A 23,505-nucleotide genomic window follows, 5' to 3' on the forward strand; every position below is an offset into this window, starting at 1 on the left:
TAAACTGAGGAAGACATAGCAAATAATGAAATTTGTTCTGCTTGTTACTCGATCACCTTGACAGGCGAGTGCAAACAGAAGCAGTCCTTGGCCTGTCAGGGGCCTGGTCCAAAGCCTTTGGGTCTCTCCGCTGGTTTTTTAGAGGCTTTGAGTCAGACCTAGTTTATTGGTAACAGAGAAAGTAGGACTATCTATGGAAATTGATGCTTGGATGGGACTCTGTAGCTAGTACTGCAATGCTACCTAAGCTCTTGTGTGGAAAATACTGGGGTATTTCTCAGTGATACATATTTGACTGGCAGGTGACTGTCAGGCAGGAAAAAATTACATCTCCAGCAACTTGCTGGGCTACCATGAGCCATTGCAAAGTAGTCCAGCATTGCAGTCTTTTCTTGGCCATGGCATTGGCATTGCACAGTTCCCCTTTTTTCTCCCTCCCAAGCATAAACAAAGTACATTCTGGTTTGGTAACTTCTCCTGTAAATACTTCCAAATCTGTCCCTGCCTAGTGTGTCAACTTGGACAAGCTGGAGCCTGTGGCCACAGAAGTCCTGCTTATAAACAAGTCCTTGGAGCTTCTGGATGAAAGGAGGTTCTGGGCTGGCATAGTCTTCACAGAAATAGCTCCTAATAGCATAGAGCTACCTCAGCATGTGAAATATAAAATACGCATGGACATCGATAATGTAGAAAGGACCAACAAGATCAAGGATGGGTGAGTCCTGACATCCTGCCTTATGAACAATTTCTTGTAGGGGATGTGATGATGAGGATTTCTAATGGAAGGTCTTGTTCCCTTGGTGCAGGTACTGGGATCCTGGTCCCCGTGCTGACCCCTTTGAGGACATGCGCTATGTTTGGGGAGGTTTTGCCTACCTGCAGGATGTGGTGGAACAGGCCATCATCAGGGTGCAGACAGGCACAGAGAAGACAACAGGAGTTTATGTGCAACAGATGCCCTACCCGTGTTATGTGGATGACATGTATGTATGCAGGCTGATTTGAAAGCTCCTTGGAGGATTGTGGCTTGGGAGGCACAGGCTTTTGTCACTCCTCAGACATGGTTTATGTCCCTACTATCGGTAGGGTAGCAATCTCCTTAGTGTTTCTAATCCCTGGAATTGGGGCACCTGCATGGAGGATTTAGGATATGTAATGACTTGCAGAGTCCTTCCTAGGAGAAGGAGTGTCTGTACAGGACTTTCACATACAGAGTACATTCCTGAGATGTGACCATATCCCCAAACCCAGTGCAGGCAAAAATAACACTGGGGAAAAAAGCGGAGACCTAGGTATGGGGGAGTGAAAAGAGGACAGTTGAGAGCCAGCCCCCAGGAAAGGCAAGTCTTTGCACTCACTCTTCCCCTGAGTGACAGTTGCAACTCCAGCTCCTGCTCCAGGATGGTGATGTGCTCTAAACCCATCAACCTCACCTCACGGTGAGACACTGATCCTGTGTTGTGCTCTGCACATCGTCTGCTTTGTGCAGTGAAGCCTTAGCCATCACCATGCTCTGCTAGTCCTTGATTGGTTCCTGAAGCTGCAGTGATGTTTCTCACTGTTCTCCTGGCCCCTTTCCTTCCTTCCTCTCAGATTTCTACGTGTCATGAGCCGCTCCATGCCTCTCTTCATGACTCTAGCCTGGATCTACTCAGTGGCTGTGATAATTAAGGGCATTGTGTATGAGAAGGAAGCCCGGCTGAAGGAGACGATGAGGATCATGGGAGTTGACAATGGCATCCTTTGGCTAAGCTGGTTCATTAGCAGCCTCATCCCTCTCCTGATGAGCGCAGGCCTGCTGGTGCTCATCCTTAAGGTGAGTTGACTGATTTGGCCCGTGGCAGCAGAATCTAGAGCCTGGAGAGCCTGCTAAGCAGTGGTCTGCACTGGCACACTGGGGAGAAGTTAGTGTGGGTTGACAAGCAACTTTTTGGGAACAGAGTTTTGGCACAAAACGGCGCTGTGTGGCTGAAAACAGCAGGAGGGTCTGTAGTGGATTCAGTGCTCTGGAAAAGGTGCCTCTGGTACTGCCCCAATTCTAGGAAGGCTGTTGTGCAAATTGCAGCAACCCAGCCTCCCCTGAGCAGCAGCTTTGCAGACCTGCTTGTACTAGAGCCACCGTGGAGAGCCCTTTCAAAGCCTGATGCACCTGTTGTTCTCCTGCCAGATGGGGAATCTGCTGCCTTACAGTGACCCTAGCGTGGTGTTTGTTTTCCTCTCGATCTTCGGTATTGTGACCATCCTCCAGTGCTTCCTCATCAGCACCGTGTTCTCCAGGGCCAACCTGGCAGCTGCCTGTGGGGGCATTGTCTATTTCACACTGTACCTGCCTTACGTGCTGTGCGTTGCCTGGCAGGACTATGTCAGCTTCTCACTCAAGATCTTTGCGGTGAGTCTTGAGCAAACTGTCCGGGGTACTGGGCCTCCATCAGTGTGGCACTCAGCAGCTAGAGAGCTCTCTAGCTGGACACTGATAACAAGGTGGGGAGGTGACTGACAATGGGAGGATAATTTTCCAGTGTAAGAGGCTGTCAGAGCTGGGCTTGGTGAAGAAGTTGACTGAATCTGCTAGGAGCTGATGGGGGGGTTTTGTTGACTTCAGTAGTAGACTAAATTCAGCCAGACTAAGCTGCCTTGATCTCTGTACTCTGTGATGCTGTACCACCAGATGTGCAGGCTGAAGGAACCAACTGACTTTCTTCTGCACAGTATTTCTTACTGTCTGGAGAGGGTGGCTGTTAGTGCTCTTTTCCCTTGCATGAAAGTCCAAAGAACAAGGGAAAGAAAATAGGGAAACAAACAGTTCTGGGTGGTGGTCCAGCAGAGACTTCAGGTCTTTCTTGCTTGCTGGAACGAAGACTGAGTCTCTCACTCTGTCTCTGCAAATATGGTCATACTCCTCTGATTTTTGATTATACTTTGATTTTTCCTGTAAGGCTTCTGGACCATGTCCCTTAGCCTTGTGCTAGAGCTGAGCTGCCCAGCTGGAGAGTAGTTGTGAAAAACTGAATGCATGTTTGTGCCTCCCATTTGCAGAGCCTGCTGTCTCCAGTAGCCTTTGGCTTTGGTTGTGAGTACTTTGCACTGTTCGAGGAGCAGGGAGTTGGTGTTCAGTGGGACAACTTCTTTGAGAGCCCATTGGAAGAAGATGGCTTTAGCATCACCACATCTGCTGTCATGATGTTGTTTGACACCTTCCTATATGGGGTCATGACCTGGTACATTGAGTCTGTCTTCCCAGGTGAGGTCTGCTTCTGAGTCTTCATGCTGTTAAATACATCCTTTCACTCTACTCATTTGCCAAGGTGTAAATTGTGCCCATTTTTAAGGAGAGCTGCAGAAAGGTCATGCAGGAAAACCACAGACCCATCACAGTAAGGTTGTTGCTGCTCATAGCAGTGACTGTTGCCCAGCACAGAGGCTGTGCCCCATTGTGGCGATGGCTGAGCTATTCCCAGCGGTTTTGTTGCACTTCAGCTCTTCCCTTTTCTGAACTGCTAAGTCCACAGAGCCTGGTGCAAGGGAGGAGTTGAGAGTATCAGCACCACATATGGCTGCTTAGCACCTTCCAGCACAGGGCTTTTAACCCTAAAGCGAAGCGTGGACAAAGTTATCCGCTGAAGTCTGGCAGTGTCTTCATCAAGAAGGATCTCTTCTTAGTCCTGCCTAACCTAGAGGCTTACTGGGGGTGTGGAGTATTTCGCTTCTAGTCCTGAAAGCTAACAGAAGAAGAGGGACAAATGCAGTCAGGCTCATGTAATGCTTTTCTCTTTAGGCCAGTATGGGATTCCCAGGCCCTGGTACTTTCCTTTCACGAAGTCCTATTGGTTTGGTGAGGAACCGCAGGACAGGCAGCACCCGCATCCTGACCAGAAGGGGCCTTCAGAAGGTAAGTGCTGGACACAAAGCCTTTCTGCAATGTAGTGTTGTGGTCTGCCTTTTTGAAAGGAGAGTCCAAAAACAGCAGGGCTGGCATGGCTAAGGTGAAATTGGTCATCCCTTTGTTATCACAGTTTGGGTACGCTGATCAGGTGGGTGTATCCAGATAAACCCAAGGTACTTGGCCTACTTGAGTGCAGGTGGGTACTCCAGCCTCATGGAGTTCAGAATTCATCCCATTTTTGCTGACCGTGGTGACAGTGGAGATCTCCAACTCGCAGATGAGCCCAGTAGAGAGAGAAGAGCTAAAGGACAACTTCTATGGAAGGTTCCTGTCCCTGAGAAAGAAATGTGTATAGTTCTTCATATAGCTCATTTCTCCTTGGATCTCCACAGACTTGGGGGAGTGTGATGTTTGTTAGAATTTCCACACAGTTGCTGTTAAAACCTATCATATCCCTCTCTACTCTGTTTTCTTTCAGTCTGCAAGGAGGAAGAGCCTGTGCACCTGAGCCTTGGTGTTTCCATCCAGAACCTGGTCAAGGTTTATCGTGATGGCAAGAAAGTTGCTGTAGATGGTCTCACACTGAACTTCTATGAAGGACAAATCACCTCCTTTCTGGGACATAATGGAGCAGGGAAAACCACTACCATGTAAGAACAAAATAATGCTTTAAGAAAGTGGGGAAGCGACTCTGAGTACTGCAGTTCCTATCAATAAGGTAGAGGTAGCTATACAACTGCAATGTGCAAGCTAGTGCAGAGTAAGATGCTCCACTAATTTCAGTGGAGCTCTGTTGACTTACCCTAGTTGTGCAGCTGCCTCAGAAGATGCACAGATACAGAGGAGTGAAACTGGAGGTAGTTCAGGTTGAGGCTGTGCCAAATGATTGTGCTGGCAGCATTTTTTAGTAATACCATTTGTGATTCTGACTTACCAGCATAAGGAAACAAGGTGAGACTGAATAGATGAGAAGCTTTTAAATGAAAAAATACTTCCTTCAGGCAGAGTCATGTGGGTGTCCTTTGATCACTGTTAAAACCATTGGTGCTGATTATTTTTTTTTAATCCATTAGTGCTATGTTTTTCAGACTACTTTCCTGATGTAGGAATTCCTCAGGGCTTCCACCCACTCTTCATTCATCCACCCTGGCACGTGCAGCAGCCATTTCCTAGTGGTGGAACCTGCTTATCTGTTGTGTTTGTCCTTCAGGTCCATCTTGACTGGTTTGTTCCCCCCAACCTCGGGTACAGCCTTCATCCTGGGGAAAGATATCTGCTCTGAGCTCAGCACCATCAGGCAGAACCTGGGTGTCTGTCCACAACACAATGTGCTGTTTGACTTGTGAGTAGCATCTGAGACGCAAGACTAGTGTTACCCAACAGATGTTTGGGTTCTTTAGGAGACAGTAGTGTGCATTCAGCTAGGGCAGTCCTGTCTTTATGTGTGTGCGTGATGTGAGACAGTGGGATGGTGTGCGACTGGTACAAGGACATTGTGTTTATTTGCATGTGCATACATCCCTGTGACTTATCAGCAAGAACCTATGCTTTAATCTTTCACACCTCTTTAAAGAAATCTACTCCATTAAACTTAAGTGGGCCAAATGTTTCCCCAGTGCCTAATGATTTGGGATATTTGGGGTACTCTGTCAAGCACCCTTAAAGGAGGATTATTTACATAGGTTGGTGCTGAATAGCCACACCCTGAAATCAGACCCAAGATGAGCACACCCAGTCTGTAGCTCCTTCCTGAAACCTTGGCCTTAAAAGATGTTTTCCTGAGCAAACAAATATGCCAGCTGTAATGCTAATGCGAGGGACGTGGTGCTCTCACCTGTACCCTGAACCTGCTCCTGTTCCCTAGGCTGACTGTGGAGGAACACATCTGGTTCTATGCTCGGCTCAAAGGGCTGCCAGAAAAGAAGGTGAAAGAGGAGATGGAGCAGATGGCAATGGATGTTGGTTTGCCTCACAAACTGAAAGCTAGGACAAGCAAACTGTCTGGTAGGTTCAGCTGCTTTTACATTCTCAGCTGCTTCCTCAGCCTCAGAAAAACTCTGTTGGGTTTCAGAGAGGCTGCATCACGGACCTTGGTTGGATCCTCCAATCAAATACAGACTACCACGCAATTAAGCACTTAAGGAAATCAGTTATTTATTAAGTACTTCATCAGTATATCTTAGTAAACTTAAAAATCTTACGGTATCTAATGGCCATAACAAGTCACTCACTGAGTATTTTGTACTTGTTTCCATCACGACAGTCCAGCTACATGTGATACGTGTTCTTCAAATGCTTACTAATATGTTTGGGTTTTATGGGTTTAGGTGGGAGTGGCTCAGACGATAATCTTCAAGTGCCTTCTTGTTTGTGAACCGTATATGCATTTCTTATGCTGACTTATGCTTCTTCAGTTGGCATCCTGGAGTATCCTTCCCTTTGTTCAGGAGCAGCAGGATTCCTGTATCGGTCTGTACCAGATAGTTGAGGGACCAAGACTCCTTTGTCTCTGACTCAACTATTGGCCCAGACTGCACATTTCCTCTTGGGAAGGGAGAGCAAATGGCCACAGGTTGGCTTTAGTATGGAAGAGCAGCTGCCTCTGGCACACTCCCACAGGAGGGCTGTCTCTTGGGGACCTGTTTCTGCAGCTCAGACCCTGAAGACCAGTGCTCCAGATCCTCAAATATGGTTAGGCCTCCGAACCGGTGACTGACTACTGCTGATGTTGAGATAGTATGATTCACTTATGCAAGGGCTTGCAAGGTGTGGTTTCCTGCAGTAGGAGGAGAGTTGGATTATTATTATCCCCTGTCCTGAAAGTGATGGGACCCTGAAAGAGTAGCAGTGCTTGACCTTCTTAGTATGCAATTTGTTTTCTCTCAAAGAGCTCATTATCCACTGTGGTGCAACTGTTGCTGTTCCCCATACCTCTGCATCAGCCTGAACACCTCTTTCTTCTTGTACCTGTCAGGTGGCATGCAGAGGAAGCTCTCGGTTGCCTTAGCCTTTGTTGGTGGCTCCAAGGTTGTCATTCTGGATGAGCCTACGGCTGGGGTGGATCCTTATTCACGCAGAGGGATATGGGAGTTGCTCCTGAAGTATCGGCAAGGTATGTGGTCTTTTTCTCTACTCGAATGTGTAATGGAAAGCAAAAGAAAATCAATCTGATAGACTGTTCTCAAAATAGCAATGCGTCTTTGCAAGTCTATTGTTGCCTGCACTGAAGAAGGAACAAAGACCGTGCAGGACAAGGATGTTGTGATCTCTCATCTGTCTTCCTTTTTCATCCTGTTCATGTCAGAGCTCATGAACAAAGTTCCTCACTGGGTTGTGAGGGCAGTTAAAGTCATAAATTCACCCTTGGTGTGCAGCAGTGTCCTGTTCTGCTCTGTGCAACCAGCCTTGCTGACATAAAATTAACCTGCCTTTGCTGAGCATGACAAGAGCCTACAGAGGATGGACAGAATAAACACATGACAGCAGTTGTGAACCTTTTCCATACTGCTGGCCTCATTCAAAGGAGCCCAGACTTGTGGCATCAACATCCTGTCCAGCTTCATGACAAGATCCAGATGATTGTGGCTTTGACTTGGAAACATGGATACAGTTGACTTAACAGCAGTGTCTTCCCTTGCTTTCTTCCAGGCCGCACTATCATTCTCTCCACGCACCACATGGATGAGGCAGACATTCTGGGGGACCGAATTGCCATCATTTCTCATGGCAAGCTCTGCTGTGTTGGCTCTTCTCTCTTCCTGAAGAACCAGCTGGGAACCGGCTATTATTTGACCCTAGTCAAGAAGGATGTGGATTCCTCTCTGAGCTCCTGCCGAAACAGCAGCAGCACAGTGTCCTATCTGAAAAAGGTACAGCTGACCCTTGCTGTTCATATTCTTCCTTCCTGAAATCTTAGGCTTATGGGAAGCAGCAGCTAAGATTTTACATGATAGAATGTCTCAAAGAGAAATCCCTTTTTCTTCAAAAGATGTGTTACTTGCTTGTATAGGTACTATGCCAGATCATGTCTGGTTAAACTGTTGCATGGGATGTACATCTCTGTTATAGTTTCTTCCAATGCTGGTGGTCCAAAGCTGGTTGAATACATATAGAACAGATGAAGTACACGCTTTTGTACCACTCACTCCTATAACTGTGACCTCTTACTTGTATTTCAGCCCTTTGCAGGGGTATGTCACCATTACTTTGCCTCCTCTGTGGAGTATCCAGCATGTTGCCGCATCTGGTTGTAGTACCTAGAGTGCAGCATCTGGTGGGGCCTTTTGGTTAAATGGTTGTCTTCTTTTTTTGTGACCAGGATGACAGTGTCTCCCAGAGCAGCTCTGACGCTGGCCTTGGTAGTGACCATGAAAGTGACACACTGACAATAGGTGAGGCTTGGAAAAGAATGTAAGATTCAGTCCCGGTGCTGACATTGCTCTATCTTTGACCTTGGACAACTTCCTTAACCTTTTGCCCCTGTATAGCTACAGTCTTGGGACAATTACTAAATTCGGAGATGATGTTTTTAAATCTATAAATATTGGAACATTTTTCTTTAGTGAGCCATTTTGGATTCAAGCTGTCCTGAGATTTAATAACCAAAGATTATGTAGTTGCTAGGCCTGTTAGCAATATGTAACGTTTGCTGGTGAACTGTACGTCAATGACTTGCAGGGCTACCAGTAAAAAGAATAGCCAGACTTGGGTCCGGGCTTTCATCCAAGCTTGTGTTAAATGTAAAAAGAGACGAGACTTTCAATGCAAATGAGCTGCTTTCCAGAGATGTCCCATTTTCCTTCCTTTCTTTCCAGCAAGGCTTTTCAGACTCAGCTTTTCTTTTCACATAATGAACAGTAACAAGATGAACACCATCTTTTCCTTTTGGTTCTTCTAGATGTCTCTGCAATTTCAAATCTCATTACAAAACACGTTCCTGAAGCCAGGCTGGTGGAGGACATTGGACATGAATTAACCTATGTCTTACCGTACAAGGCTGCTAAAGAGGGAGCTTTCGTGGAGCTGTTCCATGAAATTGATGACCGTCTCTCTGATCTTGGCATCTCCAGCTATGGCATCTCTGAAACCACCCTGGAAGAGGTGAGGGAGCTGAAGATTCTCTTTGACTTAAACTATGCGAAATGAACCATGGCAGAAATAACAATGAGATGGAGTCTTGTCTCTTCCTATAAACATTTATTGTGGAACAGGCAGCTTTGTTTTCCTCTCCAGAATGGCTTGCCTTCTGCCCTGTTTAAGTGTGTGCTCATAGAAGCATGCTTGAAAAACTTAAATGTAGTACAGGTAAGCATAGACAGGTCCTTTGTACTCAGTTGCACTTCGCTGAGATGTCATGTGAAAGTTGGCCTCCAATTTGGCTTGTAATGACTGTGTAAACGCCTTTGAGGTATTTTTAGGGGTGCTTTCTGCTGCACTTAACTGAAAACATAAATTTCAGTACTGGAGACTATACTTTACAGAAACCACTTAGACGAATGCCCTTGTCAGTGCTGGTTTTAGGGTTTGTTCCTTGTGGCTGTGTTCCAACAGACCACTCTCACTTTCTTTTATCACTGAAGTGTCATGCACTTTATCCCATGTTCATGTGAAATGGTTCTGTTTGGTTTTGTTTGGTTGGTTTTTGTTTGGGTTTTTTTTAAATAATTAGAGAGGAAACTGAACCAGTGGTGGTGTCACTTACTGAGGTTGCCCTCTAGTTCATCCCACAGCTGTGAAGACCTTGGATGCTATCTGCAATTTGAAAATGTTTTTTTCTGGTTTAGGAGAGTCTGTAGGACAGGCTCCACAAAGGTGCATATTCAAGCTTGAACAGGAGTGTCAGCACTGTCAGACTAGGAGGAAGGTGGGATTCCCCTAATTTAGTAACTAGGTTTCTATCTGAGACATGGGAGAGAGCTTTGTGTTTTTGGTGCACTGAGAACTGACATTGGAAAGGAGGAATGGCTGGTATGTGGTTACAGGCTGGCTGCTGGAAGCTGGAGAGAAGCCACAAAGTCCATGTCCCCATCACGCAGGGGATAAACTCTGTATCCTCTGTTCTCGTGCTGCATCTGCCAGTCATGAGCTTCCTTATGGCATCTCCTGAAGCAGTCCCCACAATATTGCTCCCCTTCTAATTTTCACTGACACTTATCATTGCTTTTCAGATCTTCCTGAAAGTGGCTGATGATAGCGGTGTGGATGCAGAAACCTCAGGTGGGTGTAGTTGTCCCCTACAGTGCTGAAGGGGACTTGAGGAGGAGGTACGCTATTTGTGCTGTTTAAGCACAAGGCTGACCAAGCCTAGATAGTTGAGGAGTAAAATCCTGGTGCAGGGCTTAGCTCCCAGGGGAATAAAGGGTCTAGTGCGTATCTCAAATAAGGAGCAGTCCTAGTCTCGCAAGCCTGGTCAGTGTGGTGCAGGTGGGTTACCTTTGTGTATGGCAACACATCCAGCTATGCAGTGACGCATGCCAAGGTGTGACAGGCCCTGTCTCGGACTGAACTGGAAGTCTACTGTGCTAATTTCTTTAATGACCTAAAATAACTGTTCTTAGTATACTTAATGCATGCTTTTGTATACTGTTAACATTGGAGCGGGTCCAGAGAAGGGCAACAAAGCTGGTGAAGGGTCTAGAGGGTAAGTCTTATGAGGAGTGGCTGAGGGAGCTGGGATTGTTCAGCCTGGAGAAGAGGAGGCTGAGGGGAGACTTTATTGTTCTCTACAACTACCTGAAAGGAGGTTGTAGCGAGGTGGGGGTTGGCCTCATCTCCCAGGCAACTGGTGACAGGACAAGAGGGCATAGTCTGAAACTGCACCAGGGGAAGTTCAGGCTAGACAGTAGGAGACATTTCTTCCCAGAAGGGGTTGTTAGGCATTGGACTGGGCTGCCCAGGGGCATGGTGGAGTCACCACCCCTGGAGGTGTTGAAGAAAAGGCTGGATGTGGCATTTAGTGCCGTGGTCTAGTTGACATGGTGGTGTTAGGGCAGAGGTTGGACTCGATGATCCCAGAGGTCTCTTCCAACCAAATTGATTCTGTGATTCTGTAACATGCTACCACTGAGTCAATAGAAGTTTATTTTGTAATAGTGGAGTTTCTAGTGTTTGAGTGTATTGTGAGTTACTTGACTGACACTATGGTCTGCTCTGAGGAGTAAGAAGAACTCTTGACAGGGTCAGACCACAGTGCAGACCAAATGACTTTGTCTTTCTGAAAGCAGCTCACTGCATTAAGTGCTTGTGCCAGCATTTCCTGATAAACTAGTGCTAGCAAATTGCACTTGGAGTCATACGCATATTAAGTGAGAGTTTTTTTTATAGTGAAAGCAGCCTGCCATTTCCATGGCTTAAATGAAAAAAAAAAAGTGTCCAGTGCACTGGAAGAAGCTTCTAGGACAGCATGCAAAAAATGGTGCATAAAACATGTGACCCTTGCAGAGTGGCAGTCTTGGTTTTACTTTTGCCTGCACTGGAGTCACTCCAGATCACCTCCTCAGTTTGCAAATGGAAGATGTGTAAAATGAAAATTATACTGCTTTGATTTTTCTGGGGCTAACTGGAGATTAACTGAAGCAGTTCAGCTGATCTATAACTGCATTATTTTCAGATGGGACATTGCCAGCCAGAAGGAACAGACGAGTGTTTGGAGACAGACAGAGCTGCCTTCGTCCATTTACAGAAGATGATGCATTTGATCCTAATGATTCAGACATAGATCCAGGTATTGCTGGGGCTCAAGCCTGTTTTCTTCTTGTGAACACTCTTTTGTGTTACAAATACTGCAGATCCTAAGGCTGAGACTGCTAAAGGAGTGGTGGTTTATTTGCCTTTAGGAATAGTGGGCAGTGCAGTATCCACAGCCTGCTCAATCTTCCCATCAAGGCTCAGAGACATAAGGGTGAAAATGCATTCACATGAATTTCTGTTGCAGTCTCTGCTCACTGCTCTCTGTTTTTTTCGATGAGTGAGAGTAGCTGCTGAAGCCATCGCCCTGTGTTTCTAGCACAGAACTGCCCAGACGACATTTCTGTGAGCTTTTGAATGAGGGACATTTCTTCTTGCTAGCAGAATCCAGAGAGACAGACCTTCTCAGTGGCATGGATGGGAAAGGCTCCTACCAGATGAAGGGCTGGAAGCTCACCCAGCAGCAGTTCATGGCTCTGTTATGGAAGAGGCTGCTTATTGCCAAGAGAAGCCGGAAGGGCTTCTTTGCTCAGGTGAGAGCACCCAACATCTGTAGGGTCTGTCAGCAGGGACAGCTCTGGACCTTGCATTGTATTTGGAGTTGAAAGTGGACAGAAAACCTCATGGGAATACAGATAACCAAAACTGGTCTTCACTGCACATCTGAGCAAAAGGGTGCCTGTGCAAGTGAAAGGAGTTGTGTGAAAATCAAGTGGTTACAGTGTTGTATGGCAAGGATGCAACTGAGGTTCAAATCCAAATCTGGCCTTAAGAGCAGCATTTGCAGCCTGAATCTTCTGCATCCTAAGTGAGCGCTGTGATTGAATACCAGAATGGATCTTGCATTGGTGTCTAGCAATGCCTTGGTGTAAATAGCAAAGGCCTTCCTGGAAAACTTTGAAAAAGTTTGGATCCATTAAGTGACTCACATGTACCTCCTGGTGCCTTGGGGAACATTCACTTTAAAAAGGGCTTGCTCTTTCTTTGCAATTTCAGATTGTGCTGCCAGCTGTCTTTGTGTGTATTGCTCTCATGTTCAGCCTGATTGTTCCTCCCTTTGGGAAGTATCCCAGCCTGGAATTACAGCCCTGGATGTATGATGAGCAGTACACTTTTATTAGGTACGTTTTTTGTGGCCTAGAAATGGTGCTGAATCCTACAATTCTATTCTCTGCAAACATGAGTTACTGAGTTCCTTACCAGGTTGCTTAAATTTGTTTTCTGTGCTTAGTTCAGAAGTATATTTTAATAGAGTCCTGGTATTTTCTTTCTGGACCTTTAAATGCCAACTCTAACTACTGGCAAGGCCATCTCCGTTTGTGAATGGTGCTATGACTCTAGTAATGATATGCACAAAGACCGGGAGTGTGTGTGCTCCTAGGCCAGGCATTCTTCAAAGGGAAATATCCACCCATATCCTTTTCCTGAGCTCTTTCACTGTGCTCTCAGCCTTGTTCTGCTGCTACTTTTGCTGTGTGCCTATTACCTCACTGACCTGATAGTGTTTCTCTGCTGTACCCACAGCAATGATGCTCCAGAAGATGCAGGCACTCAGAGACTTTTGGATGCCCTTCTCAATAAGCCTGGTTTTGGGACACGCTGTATGCAGGGACACTCCATCCCGTAAGTACAACTTCGGACTGGGAGGGGGAAGCCCAGCCCCGGCTTCTGGTCACCCAGTAGATTTAGCTGGCTTTAAGGAATGATAGTCATGCACGGCCAGAGCAGGATTTAAGCCAAGAGAGTTGCACTTACATTCAGTTTTTCTGCCCAGGACCTTTTAGAAAGTTACCAGCCCTCAGTGTGGTGAGGGAGTGAGATTTGAGTGCAAGTCCTTACTGACAGAGATGGAAAGGAGACCGTAGTCTCTTCCTCAAATTACTGTTTGCTCCTGAACATGGAAGAGGACCTAGTCATGTTGCTGTATGTTGTTGACTGTAGCTATTGCCATTCCCATCCCAGTCCTCTGTTTCTAGCTGCAGTTGAAACCTAGGTTAGCACCCCACAAACACCAGCAGAAAGAGTGGAGAGCCAGACTGCATTGATGGTTGTTTCTTTGCTCTGCCACTGACTTGCTGCATGGCCTTGGGCAAATGACTGAAGATCCAGGCTGTGAGTGCCTGGATGCAGAGTCAGGGATGGTGTCTCTAGCCTGGAAGAACTGTAGCTCATGTTCATAGGATGATGGGTAGGGGAGCAAGGGACCCTGTCTGCTGGCCCGTGGTGGAAACTAAAGCTGTATCCTGCAAAACAGACACAGGAGCTGGGTTACTCCACCCATGGGACACAGGGAGGAGGCTGCCCACTGATGCTGTCTTGGAGAAGAGCAGTATTTTGATGCCCCAAAGGCAGAAATGTTGTCTAAGAAATGACTGTCTGCATGATCTTAGAATCACAGAGTATCTTGATTTGGAAGAGACCCATAAGGATCATTGAGTCTAACTCCCTGCTCCTCGCAGGACTACTTCAAACTAAACTGTTTGACTCAGAGCATCATGCAGATGCTTCTTGAACTCTGGACACTGTGCATGCTGGAACTTTGGCACTAGCATCTGTTAGATGCTTTGGCACTAGCATCTGCAGAGCCTGGTCTGTTGATCTGAGCTGTTTGTCTTAGTGGGGTGAGGCTCCTTTGAAAAACAGCCTGCTTCTTCTGGGGAATGTGGTGTCTGTTATTTAAATGGCTTGTAAGCAAAGGCCATCATAGTTGTTTTAAAAACTGCATTTGCCTTGCCTGTTTCCTGACACAGAGACACTCCTTGCACTGTGGGACAGAGGGAATGGACTACTGCTTCAGTCCCAGACTCAGTCTTGGACATCTTCTCGAAAGGCAACTGGAGCATGGAAAACCCTTCCCCATCTTGTGAGTGCAGCAATGAGAAGATCAAGAAGATGCTGCCTGTGTGCCCCCCTGGTGCAGGTGGGCTGCCACCCCCACAGGTAGGAGGGAGCTCAGTGGTACTGCGATGAGGGATACTCCTGGAGAGCAGAGTGGCTGGGTGTGATTCTTATGTGCAGCACTGCACAGTTTATTTGACTCAGCATCTGTGTTTTCTGATGGGCATTTATCTATGTTTTCCGTGATGACTCCAGCTCGAGCAAGACACTGCTGACATCCTCCAGAATCTGACAGGCCGCAATATATCAGACTACCTAGTGAAGACCTATGTGCAGATCATTGGGAAAAGGTAGCGGTTGCACACACCCCCTCTCCCTTCCCACCCCACCAAATGCTACTTGCTGTGTGGGGAATGCCGCACAGATCAGGCGAGTAAGCCTGGGCAACGCAAACTCTTCAGCAGTGGGCCAGACCCATTCAGCTCCTCAGACTGTCCTGATCCACAGCTCATGGTGTTTCTGCTTTTTTAGTGATGCTGTGGCAGCTCTGAGGAGGGAGTCCTGAGCCTTGTAGGCCGAGTACAGGGAAAGTTTGGGCACCAGCCCTAGGGATTACATGTGAGAGGAGTGGTGGGACATATGCCAGATGTGAGAGGCTGTTGCAGTCTTTTCCTTGGCTGTGTGCCTGCAGCACTGGTAGGTTGGTCTCTCCTCTTTTTCCACATGTTATACATCAGCTTTCTTTTCTGTCTCTACAGCTTAAAGAATAAGATCTGGGTGAATGAATTCAGGTGAGTTACTGCCCTTTCTCTAGCTTGTGTGTGTCTACTAACCCTTGAGCACTGTATTAAGCAGGACAGACCCACCCCACTTTGCAGTTTGTTTTAGATAATGCCTAACTGCCAAATGTGGAGGGAGTATGTTTAAGGATAAACTGGGACAGTCCCAGAATGCATCACTGGGAAGCATGCCTGCCTTGTGTGGAGAGCAGTATTGCCTTGAAAAGGTTTGCAGGACCAGCCTACTGATACTCCATCCTGGGAGGCCCTGTTCTTCCAAGCAAGCGAAGCAGGGAGATGTCCTGCTTTGCCTGCACTGGCAGCAGAGGGTAGCTATATTCATTAAATGGAACAGCACACTGAGGATTCGTAAGATGGTTATTTAACCCCAGAAACAGGGAGCAGGAGACATCATGGCAAAGTCATTCCTTCATGTGAGAGTGGAGACACTTGCCATGGATACAGTGCAGGAAGAGGAGACATCTGGGGAGGGAGGAGTGGCATTTTTTCAAGGTCGGTGAGTAGTCAGATCTTAGCATCTCTTTCTATCTGAATTTTCAGGTATGGTGGCTTTTCCTTGGGTGCCAGCAGTTCCCTCATGCTTCCTCCAAGCCATGAAGTCACTGATGCCATTAAACAGGTGAAGAAAATCTTGGAGCTAGCACAGGTGAGCAGCTGTCACCCATAAACCTGGGATGTCAGAGTCCTGTTTCTTGGGAGATGACTTGGAAGCCATAAAATGAGGAGCACGTGTATGTTAGCTGTGTCTGGTGGCATCTCCCCATTGCCTCTGAGCTGGGGTCTTGCAGGCTAGTGTCTGGGAGCAGCAGAAGGCTTGGGGACACGCTCAGCTGAGGCTTGCTTACACAACCTACATCACTGATGTGGGTTCTGCCCAACACCAGTTGCAAGCTAGTGAGGGTTACAGCACCTCTGAGTGTTTTGTAGCAAGACAGGGCAGGCAGTCTCAGGGAGTTAACAAGTGGTTGCCGTCTCCTTTAAAACCTCAGTTGAGCTCTCCTGTGCTGAGTCTGCCTTGGCTCAAGAGAATTTGGGACACTGCTTTCTTTTGAGACTGCCTGTGGGCTGCGATGTCTCTGAAGGTTGCTTGCAACCCTGGTTAATACTCATTGCTGGGAAAAAGCAAGCTTAAGGATGACCTCTCTTACCAGTGGGGCTGCAGAAAGGAAAGCAGGGAGGAAAGCTGCGGTTTCTTGGCTTTCTTACTACCCCTGGCTTGGTGGATACAGGCTGCAGAATGGAAAGACAACTGTCACAGCTATGAAAAAATACAGTGTGACCCCTGCTAGACTCCAGGACATAAATAAAGGTACTCTCAGAGGGGAAGTAACTGTCTCTTTGGTGTTTGCAGGGGAGTTCTGGAGATCGGTTTCTCAACAGTTTGTCAAGCTTTATGAAAGGCCTGGATACAAAGAACAATGTGAAGGTAAATGAACCAATCCTCACTGTTGTGCCTGCTAATTGAAGCTCTGGTAACCTGGAGTTATTTTTAATTAACAAAGTTCCAACAGTTTGCCTTGGACAACTGTGCAGACCAGAGCTCTCTGTAGTTGCTAGAGGAGCAAATGAAGCTTGTATTTTTGCGTGGATTTCCTCAAAATCTGTTTCTCCCTTGGAGTCTAGGCCTAAGACTCAGGAGGAGTTCAATGCTGGATCAGTGCTAGCTTCCAGCAGCCTCTTGTGGTTATTGATCAAACTGTATGTTCTGTCTCTGAGCAAACTAGCTGGAAGGATATGGAAGGAAATTATACACCCTAAGTAGAGGAATGGATGTTCTGCAGGGCTCAGGAGCCTGTTAGGTCGCTGATGTACCTGGTGCCTTTCTGATGCTGATGTGGTCTCTTGCAGGTGTGGTTCAACAACAAGGGCTGGCATGCCATCGCCTCCTTCCTGAATGTGATCAACAATGCCATCCTTCGGGCCAACCTGCAGCAGGGCAAAAACCCTAGTGCTTACGGGATCACTGCTTTCAATCACCCACTCAACCTCACCAAGCAACAGCTCTCTGAAGTGGCCCTGTAAGTCCTGATGTGAACGCAGATGGGTTTCAGCTCATCAGCTGCTGGTTACTGGAAGCAGGCAACATGGGAGGCTTTAGCCTCACTGGTGGACACTCAGTGGCCTGTGGCATTTAGGCTCTAACGTGCTGGCCTTATTTTCTGTGATCTGGGCAGATGGCAACGTGTTGTTGAGCACTTGCTGATGAACAGCACTACTGTGCAAGCTTTCTATGTCGTCCCTGGAAGCTGCAGTTTCTGAGAACCAGTGTAATCTTCAGACCTTCTGCCGCTTGGGAAATTCCTCTCAGCCATATGCAGAAAGGCAGCTTGCCACGAAATACGGTCATTCTTTTGTCCCAAGGTGCCACTGTTTGACTAGGAACCATTGATAGTTCCTGTTCAGTTTGGCCCACTGTCTCACCCGGGGGGGCACACAGTAATACACAGGGCTTACTGCACTGAGGTATTGACTAGTCCACTACTATCACAACTAGAGTCAGGACTCATAAGCTGTCTGCAGATACATCCTTCAAATCTTAGAGCAGTGGCAGATGAGTCAGATACCTCTGAACTTTAAAACACCACTAAAAAAAACCCAGAGAAACCTCCAACAACCCCAAGAAATGCATTAAGTGGGAAACAAAGTGGTGATGAAAAGGAAGGCAGAAAGCAGTCTGTTATGCTGAAGTTACCAACCAATCCCCAGGTTGTGGTGCTGTCCTTGAGATGCCAACAGGCTGTATATGTTCCCTTTGTTATATGGCTGGAGAAAAACTGTGCAGTTAAGACAGCCTGATGTGGTCATCCTTTACCCTGCACAACAAGGACAGCAGAAGAAACAGTTTCTGCGCTGCCCTGCATGAGCTGCCTCATTTCATCTCAAAGGAGTCAGCACCAGCTGGCACCAGTACAAACACTTTGCTTTCTTCTTTTTTTGTCCAGGATGACCACCTCTGTGGATGTCCTAGTCTCCATCTGTGTGATCTTTGCCATGTCCTTTGTTCCTGCCAGCTTTGTGGTCTTCCTTATCCAGGAACGTGTTAGCAAGGCTAAACACTTGCAGTTCATCAGTGGTGTGAAGCCTGTAATCTACTGGCTGGCCAACTTTGTCTGGGATATGGTAAGGGCTTGGTGACTGTGCTAAACTGTCTTCCATGCTGTGTTTGCAGGGTGTCAGTTGTACTGAAGTGCAAAGTGCATTTGGGGCAGTAGGCACCACATTAATTCAGTGAATAACAGCTGTGCCTGTGACTTTTGTTTACTCTCTTGAGGCAGTAGTTCACCTCAGTGGGACAAAACACTGAACAGAGGATGGGAGGGCAACCATAAGCTCCATCATCAGCACTTCTGTCACTTTAAAATACCTGCCCCAGAATGCTTGTATAGCCCCTTGTTCTGCTCTGTTCAGAGCAGGTTTTATCAACCTATGATGTCCAGAACCTCTGAGAGTCCATTGACTACTTCTAGAGGGACCAAGAAATGTAAATTCATGTGTACTACACTGTAGTTCATGCATGTGACACTCCCAAGAGTCTCCCATTGGAAACAGCTCTAGGAACACTGAAGAACATTGAAAACCATTAGTTCAGAGCAGAAAGACACCTTTCAGGTTTTTTGTGATCTGGAAATAAATCTAAAGCCATACTTTTCACCTTCCAGTGCAACTACATTGTTCCAGCCACACTAGTCATCATCATCTTCATCTGCTTCCAGCAGAAGTCCTATGTATCCTCCTCCAACTTGCCTGTGCTGGCTCTCCTTCTGTTCCTCTACGGGTAAGGGATTTCTCCTGGATGACTGGGAAGACTTGTAGACTTGGAAGCTTCTTACCTGATGATGTCTTTCCTCTTGCCAGGTGGTCCATCACCCCTCTCATGTATCCAGCCTCCTTTGTGTTCAAAATCCCCAGCACAGCATATGTTGTGCTGACCAGCGTGAACCTCTTCATTGGCATTAATGGTAGCGTGGCCACCTTTGTCCTGGAGCTCTTCACCAACAACGTAAGTTTCCCCAGAAGCTCCTTGCTATCTTGTGCTGCGACAATCTAGTTCCATGTTGGTGCCACGTTGCCTTTAGCAGCCAGTTCTCCAAAAAGGCTAGCCCTTGACCTGTAGTCAAGGTTTAAACACAGGTTCTGATGGAAATGGGTTAAAGCCCACTTCAGCAATGTTCACAGAATTGTTAAGGTGGGAAGGGACCTCCTGAGATTGTCTAGTCTGACCTCTGAGCAAGGTCAGCTAGAACGGGTTGTTCAGGGCCATCAGGTTTTGAACACTTCCAGGGATGGAGATTCTAGAGTCTCTCTGGGCAACTTCTTGCGCTTTTCAATCACCCTTAGGGTGAAACCCATTATTTTCTTATGTTCAAATGAAATTTCTTGTATGTTCTTCATGAGGGGCAGTTTCTGTCTACTGCAGACGATTTTAAGCACTCAAGAATTTAGTTGCCCTCAGTTTTGCATCCTGTGGTAGATACTTCTCTAACTGTATTGGGAACTTATGCACCTCACTTCAGTTTTTCCAAAGCCAGATGCCTACTGAGGAAGGTGCAAGTTTCTCTCATGCCTCTATGCAACACAAGGTGTCTTAGGCCCCGTTTGACCAACAGTGATGTGAAGTGTTCCTTGCAGGATGAGGTTGAGGAGACCCAGTGGGAGTTACCTGTTGATTGTACCACTGCCTGTGGGCACAAGGAGGCAGTCCTTGATCACGGTCCCTTTTGCTACAAGGCCTGTTTTAGCTCAGTAAAAACATGTATGTGCTTGAAGATAAGTGCCTGGCAGAACAGGAACCTTTCCTCAGGCTGCTGTCAGTCCAACCCATGGGCTAAACTAACTGGAAGACAACAAAGGAAAAGGATTAGAGCCTCCAGTATGGGATAGGGATTAGTTAGCCACAGCCACTGAGATAACCAGTCTGTGCAAGGACACCTGTGTCATCAACCCGTACCATTTCAGCACGTTATTGTTTGCAGATACTGCCCTTCAAGCTGTGAGTGTTTGGAGGAATCTCTGCTTTGGTGCAGTTTGCTTGTATTAATAGTGTCTTGAGCAACACAACAACATTAACTGTCCAGAGGAGCCATGGCACCAGCTCTTGGGACAGCATTTCTAATCCTTGACTTTTGTGGAGTTGCACTGTTGGAGGAGGGAGAAGTCAATCACAACATGGCCACACTTGCAGGTGGTGGCTGCTTTCTGCTCAGATGGCTTACTGGCACTTGATTTTGTCTTAACAGAAGCTGAACAACATCAACGACATCCTGAAGTCTGTCTTCCTCATCTTTCCGCACTTCTGCCTGGGGCGAGGACTCATTGACATGGTGAAAAACCAGGCCATGGCTGATGCTCTGGAGAGGTTTGGTAAGTGAAAGTTTGTATCACAGGGACAGTGGCCTGAACCGAACAGGGAAAGCTCGGGTCTGCCTCAGATGAGCACCCTTTGCTCCTCTTGACTTTTCAGGAACTGAAAACGCACAATTTGCAGCATAGATCTGATCAAAGTTGGCATGTCTCCACAGCTGTCCTCTTTAGGTTGTTACCGGGACTGAAGAGGGCCTGGCAGATAGATCCCCAGAGTTTTGAGTTATTAGGGGCATTAAATAAAAATGCATAAAGTCAACTGTATGGAGAGGATCATTAGGCCAAGTGTAAGGAGTGGCTGAGATTCTGGAAAGCTGGATTATTTTTTTTTCTGGGATGCAGATGCCAGGCCTGAGTTCACAGTCTTTCTGTGTTTCACTGCCCTTTTGGTAAGGTGAGCCAGCTCTTCTTTGGCAGACTAAATTTTCTAGGCCTGAGTCCCAACTTTGACTGCGTGCTCATTTCTTACTGTAGCACAGTTGGCCCCTGGTGTGGTTTATCCCTTTCCTTCTTCCACTGGCTGCTCTCTGGTTACCCCAGTGCCCAGCTTGGTGAGCTCTGCAGGAAGAAATGCTAGGCCACTCCCCTGGCTATGGAAAGGTGACTGTGCTCTTCATCTCATTTTGGCAGGAGAAAATCGTTTTGTGTCTCCTCTGTCATGGGACCTGGTGGGAAGGAACCTCTTTGCCATGGCAGTAGAGGGCGTTGTCTTCTTCCTCATCACAGTGCTCATCCAGTACAGGTTCTTCATCAAACCCAGGTAGGCTGTCTGCTCCACTTCACCACTTCAGGCAGGTGAAGTTTTCACTGGTGTCCCCCATGAAGTGGGGAGAATATTAACTATGGAGGCCCTGTCATCTGCTAAGGCTTTATCATGTTGCTTTCTCCAGGCCGGTCTATGCCAAGCTGCCTCCTGTGAATGATGAAGATGAGGATGTAACCAGGGAGAGACAGAGGATAATTAGTGGAGGAGGACAGAGTGACATCTTGGAAATCAAGGAGCTAACCAAGGTGACAGAAAAGTTCTGCATTCCTCAGACTTGTTGGCACAAAACTAGGCAGTTCATTGGAAGCCTCATACAGAGGAAATTGGCGGGATCAAAACTGAGTGTGTTTGGAGTGTTGAATATGTATGGCTCTAATCATAGTTCCTTTGACATTGTCCTCGTTCTTTTTCTTCTGGTTTCAGATTTACCGAATGAAGCGAAAGCCAGCAGTTGATAGGATCTGTGTTGGAATTCCCCCTGGAGAGGTAAGCTTATCTGTCAAATTCATTGCTTTGCTATTACTGCAGTATTTAAGAGCAACAGACAGCAAAGAGTAGGGTAACATCAGAAACAGATGATGTTCAGATTACATTAAAAGGAAATGGCTTGGAAGTTGAAGCAGTTTCTGATTGTGTGTCTCTTTGCCTTTGAAGAAGATACTGAAGTCTCAGTGTCTGGGACCAGAGGCTAAACTCTGGTACCCTCCAAGGTTTGGCACAGATGTGCTGTGGTGACACTGCACCATGGTGACGCCACAGCTTGTTCGTTTTCCCAACCTAAAGATTTATACTTAAAATGGAAGTCTAGAAGTTTGGTTTTTTTCTGAAAATGCACTGAAGACTTCCACCAGCTGTCCTGAGGGTCAAGTTTGCTCCTTCCCATCTTGTCAGTGCTGAAAATGATGCAGCTGAATCCTGTTCTCAAACACACGGTCCTCATCTGCTCTTTTGTATCCCCAGTGCTTTGGACTCCTGGGAGTAAATGGTGCTGGCAAGTCATCCACTTTTAAGATGCTAACTGGTGATACAGATGTGACAGGAGGAGAAGCTTTCCTCAAAGGAAACAGGTGAAAGACCATGCATCTTTCCTCTGCTTTTTGTCAAAGCAGAGCCTTTCCTGCTTTCTCCTCCAGCTTTCACAGCCTTTGTTCCACTTCAGCAAGTCTAAACTCTGCCCCACTTCTACCTCTTTCAACTCCTGGCATCTGTTTCAGCCCTTCGCCAAGTCTGGTAAAATACTTCAGTGGCTTAGAAAAAATTGATTTAGTCTGGTAGTCACTTCTGAATATTTGCTGTCTCATGTTTAAATGTCATATTTGAAAAAAGAAGCTGGGGGAATAGGGAGAGAAAAAAAAGAATTTGGCCAAGATGGATTTCTAGGATCCTATATTTTTGTTAGTTCAGTGATTCAAAACCACTGTTTCACTTTCCTCCTTTTATTACCTAAAATAGCAGCGTGTACTTGTGAAATTCTAACAAAGGTTTTTTGCTTTTACAGTATCTTGTCCAACATCCAAGAAGTCCATCAGAACATGGGCTACTGCCCACAGTTCGATGCTGTTAATGAACTGCTGACAGGGCGAGAGCACTTGGAGTTCTTTGCACTCCTGAGAGGTGTTCCAGAGAAAGAAGTCTGCAAGGTAAACAAAACACCATAGGACCCACCCCAGTGACCAACTGTTGCTGCTTGCATGTACCCTCCCTGCAACACATTCAATGCCATGATGTGAAGCTGCTGAAGATACTGTATGGTGAAATCTACCCCCGATCTGGTGAAATCTGCCCCTTCCAGGGCAAACCAATTGCTGTGGTTTTTCAGTGCTGCCTAAAAAAGTGTGGAAATGGAAGGGCAGGTATGTTGGGTCCTGCATTCTCATAGTGGATGCTATTCTCCACTGAATGACTTCTTTCCTTTAAGAGTTTAAGGGCTGTGGAGCTGCAGATCATGCAGAACCTCACCTGCTGTCAAGAGTTAATTCTTAAAAGTCTCAGGGAGCAAGCACCCTACAGCTTAGCAGAAGCCTTACGCTGGCTGTTACATCTTTCCAGTTGTTCACCTTCCATCATTAAAATGCTGCTATTTCAGCATTCAGACATGGGGTTACACTAACAGACTTTAGGAAATTAATGGCAGCTGCCAGGACCCTAAAGGATCCTTCTCAGTGCTGCTT

The 23,505-nt window shown here is 46.7% G+C and overlaps 1 protein-coding gene across 1 annotated transcript in view; it reads left to right on the forward strand.

Moving 5' to 3' along the window:
- LOC104164017 (ATP-binding cassette sub-family A member 1-like) overlaps positions 1–23,505 on the forward strand; it is a 77,706-nt gene that overhangs the window by 50,988 nt on the left and 3,213 nt on the right. The window contains 33 exon segments of the mRNA XM_009703211.1: positions 510–715; positions 807–983; positions 1,594–1,816; positions 2,168–2,389; positions 3,037–3,241; positions 3,776–3,889; positions 4,362–4,533; positions 5,094–5,225; positions 5,748–5,887; positions 6,858–6,995; positions 7,532–7,752; positions 8,202–8,274; positions 8,781–8,983; positions 10,051–10,099; positions 11,493–11,606; positions 11,954–12,102; positions 12,566–12,690; positions 13,094–13,192; positions 14,320–14,509; positions 14,663–14,757; positions 15,166–15,198; positions 15,748–15,853; positions 16,559–16,633; positions 17,056–17,225; positions 18,150–18,327; positions 18,867–18,982; positions 19,063–19,207; positions 20,445–20,568; positions 21,199–21,328; positions 21,459–21,579; positions 21,758–21,820; positions 22,295–22,401; positions 22,833–22,974. Coding sequence (XP_009701513.1) covers positions 510–715; positions 807–983; positions 1,594–1,816; positions 2,168–2,389; positions 3,037–3,241; positions 3,776–3,889; positions 4,362–4,533; positions 5,094–5,225; positions 5,748–5,887; positions 6,858–6,995; positions 7,532–7,752; positions 8,202–8,274; positions 8,781–8,983; positions 10,051–10,099; positions 11,493–11,606; positions 11,954–12,102; positions 12,566–12,690; positions 13,094–13,192; positions 14,320–14,509; positions 14,663–14,757; positions 15,166–15,198; positions 15,748–15,853; positions 16,559–16,633; positions 17,056–17,225; positions 18,150–18,327; positions 18,867–18,982; positions 19,063–19,207; positions 20,445–20,568; positions 21,199–21,328; positions 21,459–21,579; positions 21,758–21,820; positions 22,295–22,401; positions 22,833–22,974 — 4,557 coding nt within the window.

Source organism: Cariama cristata, unplaced genomic scaffold, assembly GCF_000690535.1.
Source record: "Cariama cristata isolate BGI_N322 unplaced genomic scaffold, ASM69053v1 scaffold37126, whole genome shotgun sequence".
NCBI classification, from domain to species: Eukaryota; Metazoa; Chordata; class Aves; order Cariamiformes; family Cariamidae; genus Cariama; species Cariama cristata.